Here is a 26,557-nt window from a genome sequence, read left to right as displayed (position 1 = left end):
GGTATTTCCCTAGTCACAGAGCCCACAATGAATAAATACATGACGTAGATTTATAAAGTAGGGGTACAATTCAGGGACTTTTGTCTTAAAGGGGAAAAAATCTGCTTCTAGACCTTGGGTACAATTTCATTAAATTAAGCTAAATAAGTAGGTGACAAAACTTATTTCAGAGCCTAGATCTTTTCCACATTGGTTGGGATGATGGAAGTAAGCTCAAATATGTAGGAACCAGATTAATCTATTTTCATCGTGTATCCCATTCAGTAAATTTTCTATCCTTAAACTTCCCTTTTCTAAACCTATCAGTGTCCTAACCTATTATCTCCGAGCATAATTACATTGTATTTAACATGTCAATCCAACAGCAACTCAAGTAGTGACAGTTTCTTGTGTGTATGAGAATTTGAAGAAGTGTATTGTTGTCTATGTATGTGCGTTACTTTTTCTGTTCAATGCCTCATTCCATAAATGATGGAATGTAGATGGACAGTAGATGCAAAGTGAGTATCGAAAATGTAGTGCATATTCCCAGCATGTAGTTAGAAGTAAGGCTCCATGGAAAGGACCATGCATGCCTTAGTCTGGAATAAGCACAATGATCTTTCCCTCTACCTTTCCACCTCCCATTCTTGCTACCAGTCAAGGCACATACCTAGGGACCCTCTGTGGGGTCAAGGCACATAACCTAGGGACAGTCTGTGGGGTGGGTGGTGGGGACATAGGCGATTGTTTCTATTTTAAGAGAGTTATTGAATAACATGCTTAGAACTGCTGAGGAACTTGGGACTCATCATATTCTAGTTCCCTTTCATTACATCGGGGAATAAACTATCATTGCATTCAGTACATTTTGTCCACACTGCAGTATGTATTTTCTCCTCACTTATTTTGAAAATATCCGTGGGAAGGTGTGACAACATGATATCCCTCTTTGCACTTTGTGAACCTTTGGAAAGGTTTAATTATTTGCTATAGGGGCTGAAACTTCAATTTGTCTATACCTAGAATCTCATTAACTAATATCTTAGTGACATGAAAATTTATTATTAAGTAATAATTAATAACTAGTCTTAATAATTCTGTTATCTAGGTTTTAAAAATACACTTCTGCTATTTTCAAGCATACTGATAAGATATTAAGTGTGTGTAAGATATTTAAAAGAGATACTTAAATACACACGCATACATGCAAAACTTTCCTATGAGAACTGATGAATATTGGAAGCTTCTCAAAATTTAACCAAGAAAATCCATTAGAATGCAGTCACAGTTCTGCCAGTATTCTCTGGGAGACTTCATGATTATAGATTTCGGTGTGAGTATATTTTCCTTGACATACAGCCCTCTCAACTTTTATATTGATCATTCAGTCTTCGTAAAGAAGCTTTGTATCCAAGTCCGAGCCATATGAGAGTTTAATTATTTTTCTGTTTTGATCTCTCTTTATAGGTAACAATACACTTAAAACCTGTCTTTCTAAGATATTCATATCCCTGCCTTATTAATGGAACTTTTTTAGAAGGAAAAAATAAGCCAAACCTGCCTTTTCACCTAATTTGATATTTTATAATATTTTGGGGTTTTGTGTATTTTCTTCTTGCATTGTAAATACTGGTCAGGGATACTTTTCTCTTGCTTAGTCTGTTTATTCATTGAAACTATTCATTCTCATAGGATTTAAGACTGCCATTTCTGAAGAACTACATTTTTACCTTTGTGCTGTTTATCCCAAGTGCTTTTATCTATCTGTGGTGTCAGATTTATCAGCCATTTGTCCATTAAGATGAAATGTATCTGGGGAAAAATGAATAACTCAGGTGCTACTAACTCATCATCTCTGTGCAGTATACTTAGGTTATTTTCTGTTAGGTGATGGATTTCCACTAATGCTTACTCTTGGCCGAGTTGCTTTAAGACAGCGAACTGGAATTATAAGCATCTCTCTTTGGCCAAGGATTGGGAGGTTACTAGTATAGACCCTTGATCCTTAGTATAGTAATAAATAACCATTAAAGCTCTAATTGGTATATCTAATTGGACACATACTTTGCATGTCACTTACTGATGGGCATTTAAACCAAAGCATTCATTATAGGAAGGGGAGACTGTTGGCAGTAATAAACATGAAACATATTAAACATTCACATTTACTGTGCAAGAAAGACTAATAAATTGTAAAATGGCTTAGAAGACAAATAATCTAAATATCCCTTATGACCCTGCTTATCAAATGTAGAAGAAAGAAACAATGTCACATCAAAGATTCTGCCCTACAGGGTCCTCTGTTTCTCCTTTTAAAATGAAAATTAGTAAAACAATTCTACTGGATAATGAGGACTGAGAGAATAAGTGTGAATTGCCAGTTTTATCTGGTACTTCTGGTTAATATGTGGGTTTTTAACCTTTTATATTATGTCTTTTGGTTGAGGAAGCCAGGACCAATTTTTCTTAGGACAAAACATTACTGATCTTCAGTATTTCCTAAGGATTATTCAGTGAAGTAAGAGGTTTGAATAATACTTTAAAAGTTTGAATTTGATTTTGGTTTTGGATTCTGGTCAGATAAGGGAAAAGGAAGTTAGTTTTCAAAAGGAAAGACATATCTCATTTCAACTCTGGTGCTTTTGCTTCAGTTTTTATTTTTAGAAGTTGTCTTTATTTTTGAAACCAAAGTGGAGAGGTGAAGAAATAAACGTGAACATCGATTTGACATACAAATTTCAATATTATTGTAAATAATCTGTTCATAATGCTTTTCATAGTCTTAGGTATTATTTACTCCAGCTTTCTCATTTGAAAGATGTTTCAGATGAGATTACAATGGTATCTCAACAGTACATGTAATGTCATATATCAGAACATTCCTGACTTCATCACACTAAAATATTGGCTTCTCTTTAAAATATTGGCTGAAACCAAGTCCAATTTAGTGTTATATTACCTAAATGCACTATATAATCAATGTTAAATAACTAAATGAAAGCACACTATATCTGCTTACGTAAGACTAGTTTCAAATACCCAACTGAGTACTTTGTTTTGTACCTAAGTGTGATTTCTTTTTAGTGTATAGCCGCTCTCTGATGGCATGCTACTGGTGTCATATATAAATATGGCTTACAGGCATCCTTTTAAAAAATGTTATGCTTTAAACAAATAAAAATAGATGCTTAATCAGTTATAGAGAATAGAAATGAAATTTTACTAGATTTTCAAATCAAAATATATTCACTATTTTTTCTTTTTATTTGGCTTTCTCTTCCCTTTCCCCACCAAAAATTCATAGCCAAATGCTACTGAAATGCAATGTAATACATATTTTCTACCCTTACAAAAAATAAATTATGAATTGTAAATTCATTTAAAAATTTGGAGTTATTTTTGTATGTAGTAGAGCTTCTTATCAGCATGTTTATTACCAGAAAATTAATACATGTATTCATTAAAGCTTTGGAATAATTTCACTGTCTGAAAATATACTGTTTATTATTTAATACCTTTTATTATGCAATAAATAATGATAAAATACAATTTTGAGTGAAGATGAGAATCTTCCATTCTAACTATCCTTTTTATTTTATTGAGATTTTTAAGTAAGTAAAAAAAAAAAAATTATCCTATATGTTATTTGGTAGAGAAAAAAATCCTTAGTCATTGTTTTATTCCAAATCCTTACTTTATTTTCTTACTAGCAGTTGAGGAGCTCTGCTTTGCCACTCAAAAGCAGGTAGCAATTGTGAATCAGTATCATTTATAATACATTTATTGGCTAATTTTATCAAATGAAGAGAGAAAAATATTTGATATTAAATTATTTTCAAAGTGCTCAGCTGTCATTTATTATGGCCTTACTAATTTTTCTATATATCACATAATGTAATTGTACCTAGACTATATTAGCAATAGCAGCAGTAACAAAAAACACTGGTATCAATACACTACTTTGTACGTAGTCTGAAGAAGATTATTGTGGTTAATTAGGTTTTTGATAGCATAATGAATTTATCTGTCTTACAGGTTTTAAAGACCTATTCTTTTTACTTTGCTATGTATTTTCTTGAAATACCATATAGCAATTCAGTTATAGTTCTTAATGCTGCTTGCTATTCCACAGTAGGTTTGGACCTAATATTTCTTAAGTTTCTAGGAAAAATCAGGTTTTGAAGAAATGAAAAGAAGTGAGCGATTCTGTAGTCTTGATATTTATTTCATATAAATCAGTCAAATATATTGTTTAACTAATACATTTCCCCGTTCTCCCAATATTTCTTCACGTCATATGCAGCCAACACAGACATGCTTTTAGAACTCACCTAAACACACTCCCCATGGCCTTAAAGAGAGTGTCTGAAATGATAGTCACTCTGTGTAAGTTGTCTTGAGATTATAGCAGTGGTCTTTCTTTTCTTTTCTTTTTTAAGATTTACTTATTTATTTTAGAGAGAGAGTGGAAGGGTCAGGGAGAATCTCAAGCGGACTCCACGCTGAGTGCAGAGTCTCTGACTTGGGGCTTGACCCCATGACCCCAAGATCCTGACCTGAGCCGAAACCAAGAGCCGACGCTCAGCCAGCTGAGCCACCCAGGCGCCCATGCAGTGGTCTTTCTGTTCATTTTTGCAGACCAGAGATCTGTCATTGTTATTGAACTCACCTGTAATTTGTGAAAATATTCCTGTTTCTAATTGGATTTACCATGAAGCTAATGAATCTTAAATGTCAGAGCTGTTCACTTGCACAGGCTCTTCTAAGGCGTTGTTAGGGCCCCTAGCAGTGTGCTCAAAGGGTCATATGTTTTTGTAAAGTTTGCTGAAGTATGATATTTAAACAAAATCTTTTAAGGTTTTGATTTCATTCTCTGACTTCTTCTCTGTTACACTTCCCCTCATTTATGGTCATTTAGGAGTAGCCAGGAGCTACTGGGGTTCTGTTAAGTAGAGGTTCAGTTGGTGATAAATTCAGTTTGGATATGGTGGGGTATTTTTATGTGGTCTGCAGACACTCGTGTACAGTTTAGTTATTGCTAGCTATTCTGGTGAAGAAATGGCCTCTAGAATTACTCCTATTATTCATTATATTGCCTTACTGATTGTGACATAAATGTGCAAGGCCAGATGTCATGTTACAATTTGAATGTGTCCTATGGCACCTGAAATATGTGGCAAGTGGAGGAGAAATAGTGTTTGATATGTATGGAGCCAGGAGCTAGTCTGTGGAATCTGATTTTCAGTCATTAAATGTGTTAAACAGTAAGTGGGGGATTTGGTTCTCACCTATAACTAATCAAAACAGAAGTTCTCTCCTATATATTCTTGGGGGTACATAGACAACATTATCAGATGTAGTGCTTACAATTATAAAGACAACATACTGTTCCCCTCTTTCAATGAGTATCAGATAAAATAGAATTTATCAGAATACCTGTATTCGTGGGGCATAGGCTATAGCAATGCAGCAAACATGAGCACCTCTGACATTGTACACTTTATGTATCCCAACCATCAGTAATAAATAACAAATTGTGAGCAGCTCTTCTAGAGGAAAACCAAAATTATAGAAAGTGACACTGAAATTGTATATATGAGACAATGGTAGGATTTGTGGTAAAAAAAATTATTAAGGAAAATATCATAAAGGAATGCTGGCAATTAATTTATTAAAATGTTATTTCAGTTTTCTGGATTTTCTTGCTTGTGATACTTGTTGGCTTTTTAAAATGAGTTGTTTGTTGTGATTTTTTTTTCCTAAATAACTATTCACTTTGGTACCTAATTTTCTGCTTGTAATTTTTGTTTTGTTGTTTTTTGTTTTGTTCGTAAAAGTGGTACCCCTAAATTTTATAAGCTTTGGACCTCACAAAATTTGAATCTACCCTACCATTTTTATTTATAATGTGATGATTTTAAGAGAAATTGGCAGTGTTCTACTCGACATTCATAGCTTGCTATATGCATTTCAGGACATTTCATTGTATCTTTTTTATTTTATTTCATTGTGTCTACATTATATTCTAAAGGTTCAGAATTTGGGATGAGAATTTGAAAAATTAAAAATTTAACAAATTAGTGGACATTAAGTAGATAACAAAACATTCATTTATTCATTAAATAAAAGATTTAAGGTAAAAAAAAACCCATTTTCACAGTTTACGTTAAATAAATGCTTTGTTTAAAACCTTTCTGTCATGACGTAGGCTAAACTAGGGGAGTTTTAAACTAAATGAGGTTTAAACAATTTTTTAAGAAATTGTACAAATGGGCTCTGCTTTTACACTTTTCTCCATTCTCCCCACTCCCCATTTTTGGAAGTTTCCTTCACCCTCACCCCACAGTCCTATTATATTATAGCTTTTATGTGGAGAAAAAAATATTTTTAAGTTACTTTTCTTTAGTAATCATTTCAGTGGGTTTCTATAAGATCCATAATCAAAAATTGTTTTAGTAAATCAAACCTTTTTTTTTTCCTTATTACTTTTGAAACTTGCCAAAACAATGCCACAAGAAGAAGCAAGAGAAAGTATGCCAATTTTTCTAGGATATGTTCTAATTTGTGGCTTTTTTTTCATACACTAAATTATCTTATGACCCAGTCCTAAGATGTTCTCATTGTTAATTCATGGATTTCTGTATATATAATTTAAAAAAATGTTTATAAGTAACTTTTGAAATCTATTTGTGGGTTGTTAGGTGAATGAGACTCTGCTATTTGAAAAGGTATATAAACAGGTATGTTAGACAGAAAGATAAATAATGGTCATTACAAATACATTATCTGATAAGTTGTTTTGAGACCTTTATATGTGCATTGCCATTTATTTCAACCCTTGACGAGCAGACCTTTATTAAGCTGTGATGATTACTGAATATGCAATGTAACCAAGATTATTTTTTATTCAAATATAATTTAAATATTCATCAAAGAGGAGTTATGCTTGAGACTGACAGAGACTATTAACATCAAAAAATATAATTAACTGCATTGGGTATCATGAAGCGGAGTTAGCCAAATAGCCGAGAGGTCTAATTGCTCTAGAGTTTGAGAAGCAATGGTTTTATTTTATGCGGTAGCTGTGGAATTAATAGTAATGCGCTTGCCTATGTGGGCCAATTAAAAGCTGCCTGTTAATGTTCATTGCTCTATAGGAAACCCATTGAATATCGCTTAGTAAACAGGATTGACATGTCAGTGTGTACAAGAAGAAGAAATACAATAAAATCTGTGAAAATGAGAAGTATCATTAAAAGAACTGTTTTTGAAAACAATTCATTAAACTCTTTACAATAACAGTGTGTTAGGCGATGTTGTGGTATGCCCTCAGATTCTCCATTCAGGACCAGCCACTCCTTCCCCCAGCCGCCAAAGGAGTTGCCGGCTGATGGACTCCCAGTGAGTCCCCGCCCAGGACTGCTGTGGGCTGAAGGGATCTGAAACCCTTCCCCCCAGAGGCAGCCCTCATTGAATGCCAGAGTACAAAGGCTTGGCCTCCTCATCCTTTGCTTCGTTTGGAGACAGCTCAGAAGGGCCCTCCCAACTCCAGAGCTCCCTTCCTGAAGAATTTGCGGGGCCTTTATTGCGGCCGCATTAGACTTCTCCCCAGTTCTGTTTCCCTGATAGTTCCAAGAGCACCATAAGCCTCCCAGAGATCTCTGCCGCAAATTCTGCTGCCCATGTTACTTAACCTAAGAAAGGTACTGATGATAAATATGAAAACAGGTCCTGTCCGTGGGACTGGCTACATACATTGTAGGAATCTGGCAATTTAAAAACTAAGATAGTTTTAACCCCCCCCCCCCGCCCCCATTGCCCAATTCAGGTCTACAGATAGCATTTTATCTTTGTCATGTGATCCTTTTTCTTTAATAAAAGTAATATTCTGACCTTTGTGGTGCTATTATGCTTTTTAGCTGGATACAAAAAGAAAGCAGTCCTGATTGAACTCAGAAGATTTTGCCTTGCCCAGGCTGTAGAGATTTAAAAGTGGGCCGACATTCTCATGGCGTTTTGACATTAATGAGGTTGTTGAAATGGAAAAGTTGAAGGGTCAAAGATATGAACAGTAGCAAGCTCTTCTAGTGTTTCTTTTTCTTAATAGTGTCATATCAAATATACTTAATAAATTGACTGTGATTCCTAACATAAAATCTGTGATGTCATGTGTTAAATGTAGTACTTTCAGGATTAGAAGACTTTTTTTGCAAATAAAAATAATTCTAACACTCCCTAGCTATAAATTACACAATCTCAAATACAGTTTATTAAATTAAGATAATATTATATATATCTGTAACTTTTATAAGTTGTGTAACAAATTTTAAATAGCTTCATAGATCTTAACAGGTAAAATGTAATAAGGTATACATTGTGTCTTTAGTCTACAGTGATAAAGATGTTTTCCTAGTCATTCATTATTGAATATGCTTACCCTGTTTATATCTGTGGCCTAAGACTGCATGTCAGCTTTCAGAGGAGTGATGTTGCTGCTTCAGAGCATACAGCCCTGTATTCCCAAGCCTGTACATGGTGTTAGTGGTATTAAAAGCTCTTGAGTCTAACATTTTATAGGTCACGATGAACTGAGCCTTTCAGACAAGTTACTGTTATGAAGCTAATTCAGGCTAGGAATATAACATGGAAGGTAAGCCTCTGCCTGCTTTGTAGTTTTTAAAAACTTACACAAACCATGTAAATCAGAACAGTTTTAATTTGGTTTCTGTCATATGGGTATGGAACTATGCTTGACTTCTGAAAGTTATATCTTATCTTTCATTCATTGATTTATGCTCCCAAATAATTACTGAGCTATATGATGTACAAGCGAATGTGCCAAAACACTGTGAAGGTATTTATGAACAACTGGTAAGAATATATATTTGCAAGTCTACAGACTGATGTTTATGGAGTTAATAAATTGTGGAATAAGGCACAGCATTATGCACTGCATGTTTTCAGAGATTCTTAAAGCAGGCATGAGCCCCCCAAAGATGTAGTCTGGTGAAGAAGATGAGATGTGTGCAGAAAGAAGTATGATAAAATCTCTCATCACAATAAACTTCTAAAAACTGCTGGAGAAGGGAAAGTGATGAGTAATGTCCTGAGGTGGGAAGATGTACTATACGTTGAGGGAATGCTGAGTAGGTCTGTTAAGGGAGTTATTCAACTTCTGACCTCACCCTTTCAAACTTTCTATACCATGAAACATCTCATCAGCTTTCTTCTTCCTTTCAGGCACTATAAATTCTTTTCTTGTACTTAGGCTAAGGAAGAAAGGATCTTTCAAAGATTGTGTTCTTTATGTTTCTCAAAATTCTATAAAATATATTTTAAAAATAATTTTTAACCCAGTAATGTGAATATGGAAAATAACACTAGGACTTCAGGTCCTCTATATTAATTCTGAAACAATGAGTTCACTCTTTTTATGGCAGAGAACTGTAATACATAATTTCATATCCATTCATTTTCTTCTGCATATTGTTTCAATGTGGTATATTTAGGGTATTACTATGCTTTTAAAATTGTAGGTATTTCTACACTTAGAATATAGCAGCATATGTCTTATATTGCTGTTTCTAGTGCCAGAATCACAGGTGGATATAAAATTTTCATTTCCTTCCTCCCCTTCTCTTGCCCGCCCATCCCTTCCTTCCTATTTGTCCATCTTTCTGTCTATCTATGTATCTCTCTCTCTATCATCTGTCTATTTTTAGATAATTTCTTGCCTTTGAGACTGAGATGCAGCAAGAGGACACTTCCCTTGATCTGTGCTTTTTTTTTTTTTTTTTAAAGAGCACTTTGGGTTAGTATGCTGACAACTGAATGCTTATGAGTAGGTGTTCAGTTATTGAGAATGCCATGAGCAATGCCTTGTTACTTTCTTATCAGCTACTTCCTGCTGTCAGCTTGGCACTTATTTCAATAGAAAAGGATTTGCATCAAATGTAATGCCTTATTATATACAGCTAACATGGGGTTTTTAATTGTGCAAACACATGAGACTCCTGCAGTGATAGTCAATTTGATAAAAGGATTAGATTATGAATATTTTGTCATGATTAAAGATTACTTCTGATTTATCATAAGTAAGCCAGTGAAATTTGCCATATTATTTATGTCAGGTGAGACTCCATTAATTTTGAGAGTGTATGAACCACACAGTATCCACCTCTTTATAAAGAGCCTCTAATGAATTTGATTATTTATATTCAGATTATAGGTATTAAGGATTGTTTTTAGCCTTCCACACCTGCTCTTACTGCTAAGAGTATCCCAAGAGTCTATGGTTCCAGCTTTTTGTCTTTATTGTTTTTCATCTCTTGTCTTACAGAACAGTTAGGTAAACATCTATACAAAATCTCCACAGTTTTTATTAAAGAAATGACAAATGGTATGTATCAGGACATTTTGAGTTGTCCCTTTGATTAAAAGAAACCTTTAATAAAATAATAGAAGAATGGGAATTCTGATTTAGAAAGTATTTATTGAGTGAATACTTCTTGCTGTAAACAGGACTAGGCATTCTGATGGATTTAAAAGAAGCTGGAGAGATCAGACTAGGGCCCTAGCAACAACTAAAGGCATTGAATGAGACCTAATACAAATAAGTGCTCGGCTCTCTTAGGGGTGTTTGGGAAAGAATGTAAACAAAAACATAAGGAGTTTACCAGTTAATTCTAAGCATGGAATATACTTGCTGAATTAAATAAAAACTAAAATGCAAGATATACAAGAGACGCCACAAAGCAGAATATGATTAATTGCCAAATTAGTTATATAGACAATCCCTGCTATAGGGAAAAGAGACAAAGATCACTTCAGGTTCCATTAATCAGGGATGAATATAATCCTGTTTGGCCAGCCTCATTTATGTGTTGGCTTTCTTTATTACCTCCTCGTTAGCTGATGCTTCCTGCAAATGTGTATGCCTCCATCACACCTAAGTACATGGCAGCGAGTTGCCTAGAGAGAATCACTTTAAGATGGGAAACAACAGTTCAGCAAACTAGTAGCCTAGTGTCCTCAGCTCTAAAAATGTTCTACCTCAGAGAGTTAAGGTCCTTCAAATGGTCTACATATTAAGAAGGAAATAGTTCTAGAAGTATACATAGTCATTTCTGTGAGAATTCTGTTCTGATGCATTTTTCTAGATGGGAAAGAACGACATAAGGAAAACACAGATTAACAGTGTTTATGGGGTGCAAAACTAAAACGAGATAACTAATAGAAACATATTCATAACTTCTAGAATAATTATGTAGCACTTTATTTTCGGAATGAGAGTGTTTTCACTTTCTTGACCCTTTGGGGAAATATTAACTCTACGTATTTTCCCTGTTCCAACATTACTGTATTAATTCAAATCATATTATTAAGACACTGCTCAGTCATACTTTTGCATCCCCTTTACACAAGGCATTCCTTTATTTTTGTTTATGAACTATGTCACATATTTTACTACCAAATATTTCACAAGTTGCATGAGGAAAATAAATTACTTTAAAACAAAAGCTATATAAGAAAAGTGTATTGAATTGAAGAATTTTGGTGAGAAAATAATAGTAGTGAAAGATGTGAAAGATTTTATGCCAAAAGAATTCACTTCAGGTAAAGAATAGCTGTGCTTTCTTGCCTCTTGATTAAAAACCAAAGCAAAACCCAGGCACTTATAGAATATACTCATTTTAATAAAAAAATGAAAAACTTCTCCCGAGTCAATTAAATACTTCAGCAAAAAGTTGTATTTAGTCTTAAGTTTTGCATAGATGGAAATTTTTTAAAAGCCATGCTATCAAGTCTTATGATTTTATTTCTTTGCTTGCAGTTCGATTTGTATAGGAGTTCTGTGAACATTTGTTGCTGTGCTGTAATCAAAGTGAGGTCTGTAAAAGCTGAAATTATATTAGCCGTCAATTAGATTAGATACTCGTTTGTTTTATATGCAGAGATCTATCATACTGACCAAATGATGCCTCATCAAACATCTTGGGAGGCAGAAAAATATATTCATGGCATAATTTTCTTGTTTTTCAAAATCATATCCAAACCAAGGGAGTAATCTTTTAAGGTGAATTTAAATAACAACGACAAAAATCTAGTTGACTCAGTGTTGTCCTCTAAAACTCCTTTTAGTTGCAGATTCTTTTGCATTATTTCAAACTCTAATCCTCTAAGCGGGTAATTAACGGACCAGAAAAGCCATTTGTGAAAAAGAAGAGCCATAAGGGTGGAAATATTTCTTCACCGAATGATCTTTAAGAAGTAAATAATTACAAAAGAAAAAGATTTGGGATGACCAATCTAAATCTGAAGATAATTAGAAGGAATAGAGTATGAAAATCGAAATGCTTGGCATGTACAACAATTCTCATATCATAACAAGACTAATTAAATATTTAGAAACCAAAAATCCCCTCACAATTTGAAGAAAAATAACCCACGACAAAAGGGTCTGCAACTTTGCAGATAATTAGCAAGGGTTATAGGAAGGAAAAACATCACAGATTGGCTCCAAGGCTCTGCAAGGTCATGTCTTATTACTCTGTGTCTTTTGTATGGTCTGGTAACAAGTTTCTTGCTAATTTAATCTAACTAGGGCATCCCATAGTGATTTCCCATTTCCCTTGTTAAAAATGTGATAGTTTCTGCAAGTGCAAACTGTAGTAGGTTAACATTTTTATAAATAATTGCTCTTAATTGATACAGGTCATAATAATTTTTTGAATTATTAAAAGCAGAGGTCTTGAAAATTTGGACGCAGAAATGATATTTTTTAAGTATTTCAAAATTTTACAGTTTTTACCCCCACTTAAATTTTCTTACTCCTTTCATTAAGTAGTTAGACCTGATGACCCTGTGAATGAAACTTAGTCTCAGTGGCATGCTTTGTAAATAAATACTTCTTATTTTGCTAATAAAAGCAAGCACATTTATGTTGAATGTGCATTTCTGCAAACAAGAGAGTCTGTACTGGATTAATAAGGCTCTGAGTGAGTCAAGCCTAATTTGCATTAAACTGACCCCAAGGTCCAGTAAAAACTGCAAGGAATTTCAGAGGTTTCTAAAACATAGTAAGTTGTTTTTAGCCAATCAGCATTGCCATTTCAAATGCTTATTTTAGTAATTAATGTGGAATTTTTGAGGATTATTAAGTTTCTAAGATGCAAATTTAACTTGCAAATATTAAAGTACGCAAACTGTCTGGTTATAATTCCTGACAGAGTATTTTATTCAGACACAAAATGATTGTGGAAGGTATCACTTTTATGTTATTCCTGTTTTTAACACACTGAAAAATGGAATGACAATATTTTGGACATGGGTTTAAATAGGATTTTACTGTCAAAGCTTTTGTTGACTTGCTGTAGGTTACCTGATATTTGGTTTATTTTGGCTTTCTATTTCTGTTATATACTGTACACTTTTTCAGTCAAATAAGTTTACGTTTATATATTGACAGTACTGAAAGAACTTTATTTTGTATTTTTGCTTATGGTTATTTAATTAATAAATTGTCTTTTTCTATACCTTTTTCTTTCAAGTACAGTTGCAAAGATGTAATCACAGTTGCAGTTTTTTTGGAATCAGGACTGTATTTAAAAATTTTGAAAACACCAGCATATTGGAAACTGAAGGAACAGAAATTGTTATTTTTTCCAAATTATGTATTCATATTATGTACCAATACTCACGCATATTTTCCTAAAGATTCTACTAGTAACTTTATTTCTATAATTCAACTTTATTTCAGTGATTTCAAAAATAGTTCAAACAACACATACCCTGTAATGCTTTGAGTATAATCTTAACATGCCTAAAGAATTAAATGCTATATGATGGATAGAAATCTACTAGAATACACAAATTATTAAATAAATTATGAGAACATAGTTATGTGACAAACGGGAACATTACTATAGAACACCTCTTCTTTTTCCATAATAATTACACACCATTTAGCTTCCTAATGTTATGTTTACCTAGCAATTAGTTAGGCTCACAAATCATCATTAATAAATATTTAAAGAAAGCGGGACCCACTTTTCTTAGCTTTACAGAATGAAAGTTTAGATGCTAAAAGAGCATTATACAATAAGAAAATAAGAGGTTTGCTGTAACATTCACCTCAGTTTCCCTCTTTGATTTTTGAGGATGATTGTCACCTTTTATCTTGAAACATAACTTCTTTTTATCCCCTCAGTTTATTTGATTACTTTCCTTGAATAAATCTATTCGCATTAGAACTTACCTATTAGTATTTTAAGGTCATTTGCTATGTGTGTAAAAATTTATTCTAAATTTGGACTCAGAAGGTCAAGGGTTCTAGTGCCTAGGGTACTGTACGTTCGTTCCTTGGTCATTTGGAATTGTTAGTGTATGAAGTGATTTGGAAGTTCAAAGGGTACTTTTTTCCTCTGCCTTTAAATAGCCCCTCTCTTAAGTGCTGTATCATTGGCTTTCATGATACAAAATTATGTCCAAATTGACAGAATTCTCCCGGAATCAGGTACAGCTGATTAAAGCAGAATTGGATGTCTGGTATTTATTTTCTCCTAACTGTGTTTATTTATAAGCAGAAATAACCAGGCTAACTATTCATCATTTATTTCATTCATTCAAAAACAATTACTAAATTTCTCTTCTGTGCCAGGCATAAAATCACCTCCAGTAAAAATGTAGAGGTTGACAGTGTCTTTTTTCTTTCATTTCTTTTTATGTTTTGCCCTTTGAGGTAACATTTCTAACTTTTTAAAACTGGTTTACTTGAGTAGAATAAAATTTACTTATAGACATATAATAGGTTTGTTTTTTGTTTTGTTTTTTAGTAACTGAGACTCAGGAATGAATATCATTTCTATTTATTAATGAGAGAATGGATTCAGTTGCAGTAATTGAACTGTAGCTGTTGCATTCATTAAGAAGAAATAATCCCCCATGTGTATGTGGCTTAAACTCTTCCAGGGTACTCTTGTGAATGTTCTGCTTATATATGGCACTTTGGAAAAGAGTGTCATTGCATGATACCCTGGTACCTTGAAAGCATGTAGTTTGTCTCCAAAAAAGTAAGCAGTTTTAACTAAGGTAGAAGATTACTCAGGAAAGAAAACAGACCTATTATTGCTAGTATTTTATAATTGAATTTTAAAAATAACAGATGCCATGAAGAGACTGAAATTGTGGAAGCAATCTTCACTGAACCTACAGGCTCAATAAAGAATTGGACTAGTTCTAGAGGGTGACTCCAAATTTCAGCAAACATTAATTTTTAGTTTCTGTCATGATATACTGAGCTTTTCTGTTGAATGCTGGAGTATTTGTTCAGGTTGGTAGATTTTGCATTTTTAATCTTCCATAGAACTGTGGTGAATAATGGCCCCTGGCAGGAGATAATGAAATTTTCTTAATTTATATTTTCAAGCAGAAGCTTCAATTGAAAATGGCATCCTATGGCCTGGAGACATAGCTCTAGTGCAAGTTTCAGGGGAGATGTGATAATAATGCAGTGCCATCGAGACAGGGAATGAAGGGACAGTGAAGAAGTAATTTAAGGAAGAAAAGAGAATGTACCAAAGCTTTATTGTAGTATATCTAATGATCTGCTGAAGATTCCCAATGGTTTTTGGAGCATGACTGGAGAAACTAATGTTATCTTGCCAAAACAGAAGCCCCTGCTTAATCAGCAGAACAAGACTATTGATTAAAACACCTCTCACAATAGATTACACATGGAATCTCATCTCCATACTTTGCACTTGGTAAAGTGTAATAATGAGCATAAGATAATCAAAAGAAGAGTAAAAGCAATTTGTTGGGCATGGTACAATTCAAGATTAGGGTTGGGAAGGAAACGAATTTACATGAATAGTTGGCCTTTTTTTAAAGTTGTACACAGGAAATCATAGGTGCACTATAGGAACTACTCTGGACAATAAAAGATATTCTGCCCCTTTAAGATTTGCAAATCTATGCCCATCTTATATAAGGGAGTACTTATCATTATTGATGTCTTTGGTAATTCATGTTTGTTGAGGCATTGTGCAGAGTTTGCTGCATTATCCCATCTAACCTTAAAGACAAACTTCGAAAGAAGGCTATAAGGTTTAATACATGGCTTATGGGCTCATAGTTAAAGGAAACAGACAAACTGGAATTTAAACCCCAGTTTTTTCTGATTCTAAAGCCTCTGCTTTTAAACAGTAATCTTCCCAAATAGCAAATGATTTTGCTTCTGAACAGAGTCAAATGATACACTATATTGTTCATTTTTACACAGTTTATTCTCAGATTATAAGTTATGTGTGCATTGAGTCTTCTTTCATTGACACTTTTAAAAGATTAAGGAAAAGCAACATATTAATAGTTTGTTTGCATTATTAATATTTCATTAGTGATGAATCAGTACTGTCCCCCTAATAAAAAAGATAATGTTTCTTCAAAGTACTGCTAATTTGTGCATGGCAATTTCTAAGGTAATTTCCATATAAGTATGTAAATTAATGATAATACCCATTTATAAAATGCCTTTTCCATTATGCATTTTTGTGGCAACGTTTAACTTAATTTCAAAAATGATTGTGGATGCCTTAAAAGTTAATATTGAAACCTGAGAATATTGATTACATCTGGAAGATAAAATACACAGTTTTAATACCTTTAACTTTTACCATATGCTAATTGTGATGGTGAAGAGATTCATTAGATATTTTGTAAAGTATTTTTCTTTTACATATTATGCACAAACCTAGACAATATCAATGACTTCAAATGTTATACTCTAAATTTTGCTGAAAAGCAAAGATATTGGCATTCCCTTATTCATAGGAAGTAAACTAATAGGCATTAATCTCCAAAATTATGCGGTTTTATTTCTTCAGCTTTTGAGATGTACATTTGGCTTCATTCCCAAATAGATTTTTTTTTTCCATTTAGAGTAGAAAGACTTGCAGGAATGAGTTTAAACTAATTTTTAAAATTCAGGTTTTTTGCCCCATTTAAAACAGCTTTATGACCTATAAAGTAGGATTTAGGATTTTCTTCATTGTAGATGTTGGGCTTTATGATTAAAATGTAAGTTTTATGAATATTAATGTCAGAAATAATACTTTTCTTCTGGTGTTTGAATTTGATAATGTTACAAAGCATTTATTATTGGATTTATTTTAGTTAACATGTGGAATTCTCAAGATGAGGGTTGTACTCTGTATATTTTAGATTAGTAAGAAAATTAATGGAAAAATTATTTAAAATGATAGAAAGTTGTAACCTGAAATAATGTGTAGAAATAATACATAGGTGGTATTTTTGATAGTGGTTTTAACACAGTGTTGTGAAATAATTAGCCTTTTGTCTGTATGTGCCAACTTTTGGAAATTTTTGGAAATGTGCTTAAATATTAAAAATAATTGAATGCTTAGAATTTGAGACTGAGTGCTTATTAGCATTTTACATTTATTTACTAGTTGGTGTTAAATCGTACATTATACCCTAGAGATTGCTTAGACATTATTTGCTAGGGCTGCCTTTATGCCCTTGAGTTCTAAAAATGATCATTTTCTTCCTGTAGTTGAGCCACTTTATTAAAACTTATTTTAAATAAAGAAGTCAAAGGTTGAACATAGAAAAATTTGCAGTGATTAGAGTGGATCTTTTTTTGTTGTTATTTTTAATGACATCCTCCTAGGAAACGTGGTGTATTTTCACAGATTGTCAAAAATTTTATTTCCAGATTTATTTAGTGTTAGAAATTTTCATTAGCTAGCAAATATTTAGGAAAAGATTATACTTTCCTTCTGTTGTTAAAAATGGGCATACATGCGATGTACCTATTTTAAAAAACCGTATTATTCTGCCTTGTTCTCATTCATACTTAATTTTTTTATGCTTAACATTTAAGAAAAGTGTAGATTTTTAACAATGAATCCATATAATACTACCAAAATATACCGATAATCTAATAGTTAATAAAAGCCATACCTTTACTGATAAATCTTTTTCTGTGGGGGAAGAGGGAGAAAATCATGCCAGGAAGTATGCCCAGGACTGAGAATACAAGCAACTGAAGGCCTTTCTTTTCTTGGCTTAGTTGTAACTTTTCATTTTCATTAGGATGAATACTTGAAGCAGAGCAGTTGGTGAGATTTACTTTGCTTCTGTGGCTAATTGCTTTCTCTTTCACTATCATCTTAAATGATAGCAGTTTACAGTTTTACAATCTTAATAACAGTATACTGTTTAAGGAATTTTCAGATTTTTCTCAGTCCTAACAGCTCACATTTGGTATTTTCTTTCCCCTTGTGTCCCCACACTTACTGAATTTGAAAACTTCAGGCTCTCGCTTCATTCATAACTGAATGTACATAATTGTATCATTTGGTCCTCCAAAAGCTTAGGTATTCTTTCCCATGAAGCAAGATACTGGTATGCAAATCTGATAGTCTTATGCTTCTAGCAATTGTGTTCCTCTTCTTGCTGACCCTTTTCTGTTTTAGCCCCCAAATTCCACTTTTTCTCAAGATCAATTTCTAGTATTTCCAATATATAAAATGAACATTTTTGACATCTTGGGAAGCTATGAATTCTAGAAATCTATATAGTTTTATTTTCAGGAACTGCATTAAGTCTCCTTACCTTCATTTTACTTAAGAATATAGCCCTATAACACTTTTTTGCTGTCATAAAGTGTTTTGTACAATGTGATTATTAAAAGAAATAAAAATCATCTGGTTGATATAAATTGTGATAATTGCTTTTGACATTAATTTGAATTTGTCGTTTTGGTCAGATGACTAATGCAAAAAAATTCAGAAGAAGTAAATATGAACAATTATTTTTCATTTTATGGTGTTGGTCTCTTTTAAACAAAATGTAATGGAAGAAGGAATACGTATCCCTTGTATACTTCTTGCAAACATCCTGTGACATTGAAAAGTATGAAATAAAAGATATTTTTTTAAAGATTTTATTTATTTGAGAGAGAGAGCATGAGCGGGGGGGCAGGGGCAAAGAGAGAGGGAGAAGCAGACTCTCCGCTGAGCAGGGAGCCCAATGGGGATACTCAATCCCGGGACTCTGGGATCATGAGCCAAAGGCAGATGCTCAACTGACTGAGCCACCCAGGCACCCAAAATAAAAGATATTTTTGACCCCATATTACATTCATATTTATCTGATCATCTGGGGGGAAATGGATAATTGTCAATGTATTCTTTTTTTTATTTTTTAAAAGATTTATTTATTTATTTTGGAGAAAGAGAAAGAATGCATGCGTCGGGCAGGGGAGCAGAGGGAGAGATAGTCTTAAGGAGATTCTGTGCTGAGTGTGGGAGTCTGACGTGGGGCTCAATCTCAGGACCCTGAGATCATGACCTGATCCAAAACCGAGTTAGAGGCTTAACCAACTGCACCACCCAGGCATACCAATATATTCTTTATTTTAAAAAAAAAATGATATAAATTCCTAAATCCTTTGGGCTATATCCTCCTTCACTTTGGTCCAAAATCCTTCACAGTCTTGGTCCATTTCAACCTTGAGTACCACCCCCTTACTCTTGCCATGTTTTCCCATGGCAAGGTTTTGTTGAGTGGCTATAAAATGTACACTAAGGGAGTATATAAAAGGGATGTTTAACTCACATGAGTTTAGAGTTTAGATTTGTTTCTGAAAGGTGTGGGAGTGAGAAAATGGGAAGATCCTTGCAGGTGTATATAAATATAAAGAAGGAAATAAAAGCACTTTGGTTTTTGATAAGGACCAGGTGGTGGTTGAGGATTCCTGGGAGATCAAGAAACTAACAAAATGGCGAACTTTCTTATTGTAAAATTTAAGAAAGAAGAAAATGAAACATTAGTTGAAATATTAAATACTGATCTATTGACAAATCTTAAATTTATCTGCTGTTTAAAATTTTAAGATATAAAATTGGTTCTGTGATTTCACGTTAAAATAATTCACTTACCAAATGGAGAACCATTGGCAAATTTCTTCATATGACTGAACCAGTTTAAAAGAAATACAGATAACGGGAGTAAAACATGATGTTGCATAAGAATGTGACACTGCACCCTTTACATTGTCCATGCTTTTGAAAATTATTCTATATGGTATGTTTTTAAAAATATATGGCATACAGTATTCTAGATAAATTGTGATAAAACTTATCATTAGTTTAATATCTGTACAAGCAATATTATAGTTTATGTAATATTTAAGACTTTTGTTGGAAGTTTATTATATATACTTTGACCTATAAAATTTACCCATTTGATCCTGTAGAAGTTTTCAAGTCTTGCTGCTCTTCAAGGATGAATCCACCTGGTTTGAGTAGAAATGGCTCCAAGGATGCATGACTTAACGTACCTACCCCTCTTTAATGCATGCCTCCTTCCCCTGTCCTTCATTAGCTGTCCTGCTAAAAGAAACTGAGCTGGTTTTACAGTCTTTATTTGCCATTTTATAGTCCAGTTATTTTATGCACTATAGAATGTCTGGTATTCAAATTGTTAAATAAATTTTGTTACAATGCTCTTGTTCTTCTTGCTTTGCCTTCTTAATTTATGTACTATCAGAAAATATAATAAAACCCTGCAAACATTACATTCCTTTGAGTTGCAATGAAAGCAAATTATAAAGGAAAATGGTTCTTGCCTTTATAAAGCTTATAAAAAGATCATTTTGAAAAATTCGTAGAACTTAAATAAATATCATCTCGCCTAAAATTCTACCTTAATCCTAATAATCTTGATGAATAAGTGACAACACAAAAATAAAAAAGTACTTACAGTAGTAATAAATAGGACATTCTAGGCATCATGTTAGGGCCCGTCTTTTCAACATTTTATTTCAGAGAGTATTAATTTAGAAGAATCTAGGTTCATAGTCATGTCATATTTAGTATAAGCATATGGTGATCAATGAACATAACAAGAGTAACAACAGTCTTAGACACAGTATGTGCCAGGCAGTGTGCTAACTGCTTTATTTTTTTAAAGATTTTATTTATTTATTTGAGAGAGAGAGAATGAGAGAGAGCACATGAGAGGGGGGAGGGTCAGAGGGAGCAGCAGACTCCCTGCCGAGCAGGGAGCCCAATGCGGGACTCGATCCAGGGACTCCAGGATCATGACCTGAGCCGAAGGCAGTCGCTTAACCAACTGAGCCACCCAGGCGCCCTGTGCTAACTGCTTTAAACGTGTTCTATCATTTATCAAGCCAGGGCATGGAAGGTGTGATCTATTGGTTTGGAAGAGTGCAGAAAGTCCCTGTAACACAAAACTTAACACAAAACTGGATTTAATGGATAAACTTAAAAACCTGGCTCCTTCTTTGTTTTAATGTGTTCTCAAAACTTACTTCCAAGCTATTCAATTTATGACTGTTTCTGTTCAATCATAGTATCATTTTTAATTGTTATTTTAGTTCTTAAACATGGCAAGTGTACTGTTTTTTTTAGTACATGTTGAATATGCTAAAAATTCCAATTAAATGTATAGTAGAATAATAGAGAACTGTTATTTTCTTTTTACTTTGAGTGAAAATTTAGTGTGGCCCATGATACAGAAATAGTACAACATAAAATAGGATTTTTATAGCTCTTTATTTAATAATGTGGAGCAACCTAATATCAGTTGAATTTTTTGTTTTACGGTACTAGTTGCTTAAAGAAAATATGAATCAGTTCTGTATTAGTTTTCTTCATTAAAAACAAACAAACAAATACACCAGTTTGATTTGTTTTGTTTTCTAGGTGCAACAATCGAACACAGTGTATAGTAGTTACTGGGTCAGATGTATTTCCTGATCCATGTCCTGGAACATACAAATATCTTGAAGTCCAATATGAATGTGTCCCTTACAGTAAGTATGAAGTTTGTGATTTTCACTTTCTCCAGCATTCCTCGTTGATGCTGAAAGACTACACATGTGAAAGAAGCATATGTTTATGGCCTACGAAACCATTATGCATGCAGAGCACTAACAGACTTGGGCCTCCAATTAGCTTCATGAAGTGTGGAAGGAAGCCATAGTGTGATGCTGGCCAAGTGTCTGTCTGTGTTCTTAAGTGTTTGGCTTTTAAGACTAGTGTTTTTCCAGAAAACAAACTTGAATTAGCTATTCAGTAGGGCAGATCGAAATCTGTACTTTTGCCCAATACCAGTTGCTGACAAATTGGTTTGGCTCACAGTTTTCTAAAGAAGGAATTGACTTCGGTTTTAATCGTGAGCTACTTGAATGAATGGCTACCTGCTGTTGTGGTAAAAGCTACCATTGTAGTAACTGAGGCGAGTGCTTTTCTTTTTGTTTCCTTGTCCTTACAGGAGCATTTCTTTTACCAGATTCAGTGTTGAAATCTTAAGAATAAATAAAATAGATATAACCAAACCTTACATATACTTCTATTTTTAATTTGACAACATCCATTAGATCCTGTAGAGGGATATTTAAAATTCAGGTGGAAGTTTCGTAAGTAATCTTTAGCTAATGCTCTAATTCTGTGTAGTTTTCCTCCTAATCTCAGAATTCGTACTGCTAAATTGTATCCTGCACTTTCAGTAGAAAAAAGCATTTTAGACAACCAAAAGTTTCAGTATGTTAGGTAATTTTCATAAGCTAGTTTGTTTAATAGTGTTCTTGTCTTCTTTACTTTTTTAAATTGGAAAAAAGAGGCATCCTGTAACCTTGATTCATGGGCATTTGAATTGAAAGTTTTTCAGCAGCAATTTTAATGATTCGAGAAAGTTTTGTACACTTCCCTCCTTAAAAAGATGGATTTAAACTAAATAATGAAATTGCCTTTTCCAGAACCTCAAAAGCTAAATCACTATTCCTGATAGATTTCTATGTCCAAACTATCAATATTTCTTAAACGAAAGGGCTGAATTCAGAGAAATATAATATGTCCATTATGATAGTAATATATTCTTACACATTCTGTGAAGGTGCGGTCTCTCTCTTCTCTGCCCACAGTTTTGATAAATTGGCTTTTTGTGGGTATCAGTTAAAGGCCAAACACAGATTATCTTTTCTTTTCATCCCTGCTCTCTGTTCCTGTGTTACTGTGAAATGGATGCTTTTTATGTTTTCAGTATTTTCTATACCATTTGTAGGATTGGAAGCCTACTGAGTGCACCGATCTTTGTATTATTTCTCTTGTATGTAGAGTTGGTGGCTTACATAATCATTCTCCTGTGCCACTAGAGGAACATTGTATTCTTTTGAGCTAACCAAAATTTTGTTCCTAAAGTCGCTTTCATTTGAATTTATCATGGTTTTTGTCCTCAAATTAGAAAAGGAATACAGCATCCATTCCCAAACAGTGGAATCAGTCAGAGCTGCCAAGAATTGTCTTTCTGGAGCCCGTTCCTGTAACCTAGTCTATAGACCAAGAACAGTGTTAAGCAAATATTATTTTCAGACTCTTAAGTTATTTCTTGTGCTGTTTTAGAAAGGAAAATGTGGATATCTTCTGGAACATCTAACTTTCAAAATTTTACTTTTTCAGTTCTCCAGAAGTATTGTATATTGTGCACTAAACTTGCAAATAGCTATACGCAGAGAAGTATTTGTTCTTTTTAGTTTTTGTCCTTAAAAAAAACAAAAACCAGTAATTAATTTGCTGTTACCTTTCTAGATGTTTGCACGAGGCAGAAATAAGTCTGGCATTTTTTTTTTCAAATTATTCCATGCTAAAGAATAGAATTATAATTCCTGTCTACTGTATGGTAGTGACACACTCTATGTTACATGATTTTCACTAATATTAAAATTTAATGCAAAGGATCTTTTTAAATTGCTTTGATATTAGGCAGAATTGTGTAGTTCCTTACCTCTTTTCCTCATTTTCCTCTCCTTTTGTTTCTTTATGTTTCTGTTATACCCATCCCTTATACTTTCATTTTAAGCCTGTATTTTTCCCTTCCCCCTTGTTTTAATAGTGTTTTTGTACTTTGTGTCATTTGCAAACCCCTTTTAAACTTTATGTATTTGATAAAAATTGTCATTATAACATTTATTATATGTCTTTTACCACCTGGCTTTATGCCAGTTTCAATCCAGAGCAAATGCTCTAGGAGTTTACACATCCGAAAAGCATTTCCTCCTTCTTAAAAAAATACCGAGATTTCCCATGATTTTTGAAAATTATTTAATAAGTTAACAGAATTTATTAGAAATGCCATTGTTTGTTTTACTTTTTATGTTTATAGACAGCGCATGTAATACTACACGTGACAGTTATACCTACCCGGATAATGTCTGTGTCAAAACGTGTGTATCCTGGTTATCCTTATCATTAACAGAAGTCTTAGTAATTGAATGTGTATGTGTTTAAAAGAAGTCATAAAGATCGTACAGGATAAAGGAAAATAATTATTAGAATTTCGTACCTTACAAGCAAGATTTGGTTTGATATTTGTGCCCTCTTTTTCAAATTATCATTAAATTCTAAAAATTATACCATAATTTTAGCTGTAAGTTTTGTTTGATGAGAAGAATAACCATTACTATTAATTGAATATTTTTAATGAATCAGTGTGAAATTATTCAAAGTGAAATAGTGTGTCACTTCAGATACAGAGGATGTAGGCTTAAGTTTCTTTGGGTCGATTTCGTGTCTTGCACATCCATGTCGTCCTCCACTGATGTTAGTGGGTCGTGTATTTATGTTTGGTCTATAGAATAGTAAATGTATTGTTATGAATTAATTCATACAGTCTTTTAAGACAAGTTGCAGTATACATTTGGCATGGGATGAAGAATGCTAATTTCATTAATTTTATTGTATTTTTATATTCTTCTGGGTTGATGGAGTTTTGGCTGGTTTGACAGATCTGTCCTTTGGGTTTTCATAAAAATCATAATGTAAGGACTTTTGTTTTCAATATCCATATCTTATGTGATTCATCAATCATCAAAGGTTTTAATTATTTTTTATTTTTACATTTGGGTGTTACTCCTGTTTTCATCAGAACTATAAATTATATACAATTTCTATACATTTTCTTTTCTTTAAATGATTGGTTAAATCACAAAGGAAGACTTCCCTATTTAATATTTTGCCAAGCAAATGCGCTGTTATTTTAGTGTATCACATAATAAAGCCTGGCCATTTTCAATTAATGGAAAACAAATATGTTTTATACATTCTGTATTGAACTTGTTTTAAGTTCTGTTTTAAATATGTAACATATTTTAAAATGTATTATTCCCATCCTTTACATTTAATTGATTTACTCAGTAAAATCATTCTTTCCTGAGAAAAAGAATACAGCTGTATATAAATATAGTCTGAGAAGTCACAACACTAATGATTTCTCTTATCCTTATTTTCCCACCACGCCCTTCCGTTATTGATTCTAAGCAGGTATAATATTGCTCTTCATTGAGGAGTAGTTTTAGGCCTACTGGTTTATAAAAAAGAACTGTTTCGTATCAGTAACACTGAACTTATTTTTACTGGATATAGTCAGAATTACACATTATAGGGCAAGTATGTTTCCTGAAAGTGGTCAAATAGACCAAGTTGGATGGGGAGGTGGTGGCTTAATGCAGAGGCTTGTATGCTATTCCTCTGGCAAAAATATTTGTATGGTATTTCTCCCTGAGGTATTTCAGGTGGTCAGTATTTAATCTTGATGAATTACTGTAATTTTTAAAAATTAATCAAGCCAAGACATCTTAATGAAATGTGCAACTACGGTATCTTTGAGTAATCAGTTTGGAGATAGAGTATTAGCACACCCTAATGCATTTTAATAAGGAAAGAGGGAGAATCACAGACATCAATCTGGTCACTTTATGAAATTCAGGCAACATACTTCACAGCCTACATACGATCTAAAATAGCGTTTTATGGTTTGTAATTATTAGAATTCTATTTACCAGCAAGAATCTTGTATAGCACCCTTCCTAACTGTGTAATCCATGTCTTTAGACTTCTTGGAGGGGAGGATTTTCTTTTCTCATTTAACTGTACTAATCAGGTTTGTTTTATGAAAGCATTTACCTTTTATGAGGTCTGTGGAGTCAAGGTATTTGCTTTGAATGCTCGGTATGATTATTGCATGCATGCCAGCTTGCTTTCTGTGTACATTGATGATGGTAGACAATGTCATAATAAGCTAACCATAATTCTTTCTTCCTTTTTCTCCTTGCCTACTGTGCTTGCTTTTTCCTTGTATGTATTTTGCTTACTTTTTTTTAAAAAAATAGACTTACTGTTACAAGTTTGAGATATGTAATATATGGAATTTAGTAAGAATTTTATAATGTAAAGTATATATATACCTAAATAAGGAATTTACTAATTCTTAGTGGGGAAGAAAGGCACTACGTTACCCCACCCTTCAAAATCCCTACTGGGGTTGCAGGGGAGATTTATCTATTCCTGCAAAGGAGGCATTTTTTCTTATGATTAAGATGGATTTTTCTAGAAATAGAAAATAATAAAAAAATTGAAAAGTACTAAGATGCGTAATTATATATTTATTCTTACATAAATATCTTTGGGGGAAAATGTTAAAATATAACCATATCAATATTCATTAAATTTGACCTAAGCTCCAAAATTGA

At 33.1% G+C, this 26,557-nt stretch overlaps 1 protein-coding gene across 30 annotated transcripts in view; it reads left to right on the top strand.

Annotated features, from left to right (window-relative positions):
• Window positions 1-26,557, top strand: part of ADGRL2 (adhesion G protein-coupled receptor L2) — a 609,188-nt gene that overhangs the window by 530,931 nt on the left and 51,700 nt on the right. For all 30 annotated transcript variants that reach the window (XM_032425185.1, XM_032425235.1, XM_032425144.1 and 27 more), the window contains one exon: window positions 21,735-21,844. In XM_032425185.1, coding sequence (XP_032281076.1) covers window positions 21,735-21,844 — 110 coding nt within the window. The remainder of the gene's footprint in view (window positions 1-21,734; window positions 21,845-26,557) is intronic.

Source organism: Phoca vitulina, unplaced genomic scaffold (genome assembly GCF_004348235.1).
Source record: "Phoca vitulina isolate PV1807 unplaced genomic scaffold, GSC_HSeal_1.0 scaffold2, whole genome shotgun sequence".
Lineage (NCBI taxonomy): Eukaryota > Metazoa > Chordata > Mammalia > Carnivora > Phocidae > Phoca > Phoca vitulina.
Note: the sequence above shows the minus strand (reverse complement) of the source record. Positions and strands in the feature narration are given on the sequence as shown.